The sequence below is a fragment of the Cyprinodon variegatus genome, unplaced genomic scaffold, assembly GCF_000732505.1.
Source record: "Cyprinodon variegatus isolate N-32 unplaced genomic scaffold, C_variegatus-1.0 Scaffold156, whole genome shotgun sequence".
Lineage (NCBI taxonomy): Eukaryota > Metazoa > Chordata > Actinopteri > Cyprinodontiformes > Cyprinodontidae > Cyprinodon > Cyprinodon variegatus.
Window position 1 is genome coordinate 1,317,695 of NW_015150609.1, and position 3,722 is coordinate 1,321,416.

The window sequence follows — 3,722 nt, forward strand, 5'->3', positions numbered from 1 at the left end:
TCTAGAACTACCTGCTGTAGAACTACCTGCTCTAGAACTACCTGATCTAGAACTACCTGATCTAGAACTACCTGCTCTAGAACTGCCTGCTCTAGAACTACCTGCTCTAGATCTTTGGTTCTAGTCTCCCCATGGTTCTGCAGACCAGCTGCTGTTTTCTTTCCTTTTTATTTTTTAACCTCAGCAGCAGTTTTCCTTCTTCTACAGAAGCGGTTCTACCGGATCCTTCCATCTAGTTCTACGCTCCTCTGCTGAGGAACAATAAAACCACTTCTAATGTGTTTGAGCGTAAAAACAAGCTGGAGTCAGAATAAACGGATCAGAACCGCTGCAGAGACGGAGCCTGATCAGTGGAGCCGAGCTTCTTACAGCAGATCAGCAGCAGCAGCTGCTGCCAGGCAAGGAATTAATCTTGCAGCGAGTTATTAAAAGATTAGATAATGGCTTATTTATCTGGCTGATGGCGGAGATGAAAGCCGAGTGCAGAACCAGAACCAAAAGAAGGTCAGGAACTCACGGGGCGGAGCGTCGGCGCCGCGCAGCACGGCCAGGCGAGCCGACATCAGACCCAGACCCAGATAGCTGCAGACAGAAAGAGGAACCCGTCAGCGTGGTTCTATGGCACTCTAGTTCTACATGTCTCTGTGTTGTTCTATGCATCTATCAATGTAGTTCTATATTTCTATCTCTGAGGTTTACATCGAAATGTCTGACGTTCTAGTTTTTTACCTCTGGGTTCTACATTTCTATCCTTTTGTTATAAATGAGGTTCCATCTCTCTGGTTCTACCTCTCTGGGGGTTCTAGATCTATGTTTTTTCCTTTATGTGGTTCTAGATCTGTGGTTCTTCCTCTCTATGATTCTAGATAGGAGATTCTAGATTTGTGATTCTAGATCTGAGGTGTGAACCTGTGTGTGTAGACGGTGTGCGTTCTGTTGAACATCCTGAAGGTTCTGATGTCATCAACCAGGGACATCTGGATGGTTTTCTGTAGAGAGATGAGAACCAGAATGGATCAAATAGAACAGGAATAAATAGATCAGATTCTAGATCAGAGAAATGAGCCCTGCTGGCCCGAGTGGATCCAGCGCCGGTTCCGCGCGGGTCGACTCGGAACCTTCCTCACTTCGTCTCGAGGACTGAAGGTGATCTGGGTCGAGCCGCCGCCCAGGTCCAATATCCCCACGCTGGGTGGTTCTGACCCGCGAAGACCACCTGGATGGAGACCAATCAGCAGTCAGAACATTCTGGACGGTTCTATAAGACAGAACTGCCTGGTTTCCATGGTGACCACAGGTTGGACCAGAACCAGCAGCTGGACCGGGTTTGGCTCGTATCAGTTTCAGGTAAACACTGCTGGTTCTGAGAGGCCCGGTTGGTTACCAGAATGGACCCAGAACCCGTCCAATAGGTTCTGGTCTCATCGGTTCCAACTGGACTTTGGTTCCGAAACATTCAGGTGAAGCTGAATCAAACTGGAACCAAAATGGCTTCAGAACCAGCTACTAAAGGTCCAGTTAGGCTCTGAGTATAACTGCTGCACCCTCAGAACCAAACCGACCCGTTTCCAGCAGATCAGAACCTCAGAACCTGAGACGCGGTGCCGTTCAGACCCACCTGTCAGGAAGTTGATGGTGATCCAGGCAGAGATCCCTGCAGAGAGAAGAGGAAAACCAGCAGGTCAGGTTCTGATTCTCAGCAGCACAGAACCAATCAGAACCACAGGTACATCTCCAGACCCGGCAGAACCGAGTCCGACTCGCTGCGCTTCCTGAAAGTTCTGACTGATCAGTCCAAAGTTCACTCGGTGGACCGGGTTCTGCAAAACCGCTGGAGGTTCTAAACGGTTTGGGTTCTGGTTCAGACTGCATGGAGCAACCAGCCTCTGTGAGAACCAGAACCTGGACCCGGTTCTGATGGCACTATTCCAGTCAGAACAAAGAGATGAAGGTTCTGTTGTCCAGTTGGACCGGGTCTAATCTGACTCTGAGACCCGGTTGGTTCTGCAGAATTTAATCTTTTTTAGAGTCGATCATCATAATGTTCTGATAAACGGGTCAGAACCAGAACTGACTCCATGATCTCTGTGGGCCGGTCCACTTCTCCTTCAGTGATCGTTGAAGTGGATGTTCTGACCCGGACCGGTTCGGACCAAACCGGAGCGACCTGCTCTTTGGAGGTTCTGTTTGGAGATTATTATCGTCCTGCAGGGTCAAAGGTCGCGGGTTCTGGTTCTGTATGTGAAGCGACCCGAATCCCCCGAACCTCCAGTTACAGCCTGATTCCTCAGAACTTTCTCCTCTGGTTCTGACCCGGTTCTAAGCTGAGAACATCTGGTTCCACCTGTTGCTATGGGAGTGGAGACTGTAGGTGAAGCGTTGCCATGGAGATGTATAACAGAAAAGGGGAAAGTCGAGAACTTTCTGGATGGTTTTGGTGGTGTAACAGAACCAAAGCCCGGTTGGTCTCATGTGGACCATGTTACCTTCATCGGTTCCGTCCATGATGGACACGCTGTCCTCTGCAGACAGGAAGGGAGACTCCTGGAACAGCGCCCTCACCTGGAGAACAGACCACAGGGTCAGGATCATTCAGAACCAGAACCTGCAGAATGAAATTTGTTCTGATGGACCCGGCTGGTCAGTTTCTAAGCAGAACCAGGTCTGGTTCGGACCATCAGAACCATCCTGCTCTGAGATCAGACTGAGGTTCTGGGATTAAAGAAGGTCTCTGTCAGAATCTTCCAAAGGTTCCTGGTTTAAGGAACTGGGTCAGAACCAAGCAGACAGTCCCACCTGGTCCAGCAGCTGGTTGGCCTTTTCTCCAGGCAGCAGCCTCAGACCGGCTGTCGCTTTCAGAACCACAGGGGTTCTGGTCCACATGGAGGGAGGGACACTGGATTTAGCAACATTCAGGAGCTCCATGATGCCAGGAGAGCACTGCAAAGAGACCAGAGGACACGGTAGAGACAAACCAGAGGACAAGGTAGAGACTGACCAGAGGACAAGGTAGAGACTGACCAGAGGACAAGGTAGAGACAGACCAGAGGACAAGGTAGAGACAGACCAGAGGACACGGTAGAGACAGACCAGAGGACACGGTAGAGACTGACCAGAGGACACGGTAGAGACTGACCAGAGGACACGGTAGAGGCTGAACAGAGGACACGGTGGAGACAGACCAGAGGACACGGTAGAGACTGACCAGAGGACACGGTAGAGACAGACCAGAGGACACGGTGGAGACAGACCAGAGGACACGGTAGAGACAGACCAGAGGACACGGTGGAGACAGACCAGAGGACACGGTAGAGGCTGAACAGAGGACACGGTGGAGACAGACCAGAGGACATGGTAGAGACAAACCAGAGGACACGGTAGAGACAGACCAGAGGACACGGTAGAGACAAACCAGAGGACATGTTAGAGACAGACCAGAGGACATGTTAGAGACAGACCAGAGGACATGGTAGAGACAAACCAGAGGACACGGTAGAGACAGACCAGAGGACACGGTAGAGACAGACCAGAGGACACGGTAGAGACTGAACAGAGAACACGGTAGAGACTGACCAGAGGACACGGTAGAGACTGACCAGAGGACACGGTAGAGACTGAACAGAGAACACGGTAGAGACTGACCAGAGGACACGGTAGAGACTGAACAGAGGACACGGTAGAGACTGAACAGAGAACACGGTAGAGACTGACCAGAGGACACG

The 3,722-nt window shown here is 50.9% G+C and overlaps 1 protein-coding gene across 1 annotated transcript in view; it reads right to left on the reverse strand.

Moving 5' to 3' along the window:
• entpd6 (ectonucleoside triphosphate diphosphohydrolase 6 (putative)) overlaps positions 1-3,722 on the reverse strand; it is a 12,705-nt gene that overhangs the window by 4,815 nt on the left and 4,168 nt on the right. The window contains exons 5-14 of the mRNA XM_015377534.1: positions 3,643-3,660; positions 3,459-3,545; positions 3,206-3,315; positions 3,091-3,154; positions 2,797-2,993; positions 2,487-2,562; positions 1,619-1,654; positions 1,128-1,216; positions 910-989; positions 518-582 (exon numbers count right to left, since the gene is read on the reverse strand). Of these exons, the coding sequence (XP_015233020.1) occupies positions 518-582; positions 910-989; positions 1,128-1,216; positions 1,619-1,654; positions 2,487-2,562; positions 2,797-2,993; positions 3,091-3,154; positions 3,206-3,315; positions 3,459-3,545; positions 3,643-3,660 (822 nt within the window). The remainder of the gene's footprint in view (positions 1-517; positions 583-909; positions 990-1,127; positions 1,217-1,618; positions 1,655-2,486; positions 2,563-2,796; positions 2,994-3,090; positions 3,155-3,205; positions 3,316-3,458; positions 3,546-3,642; positions 3,661-3,722) is intronic.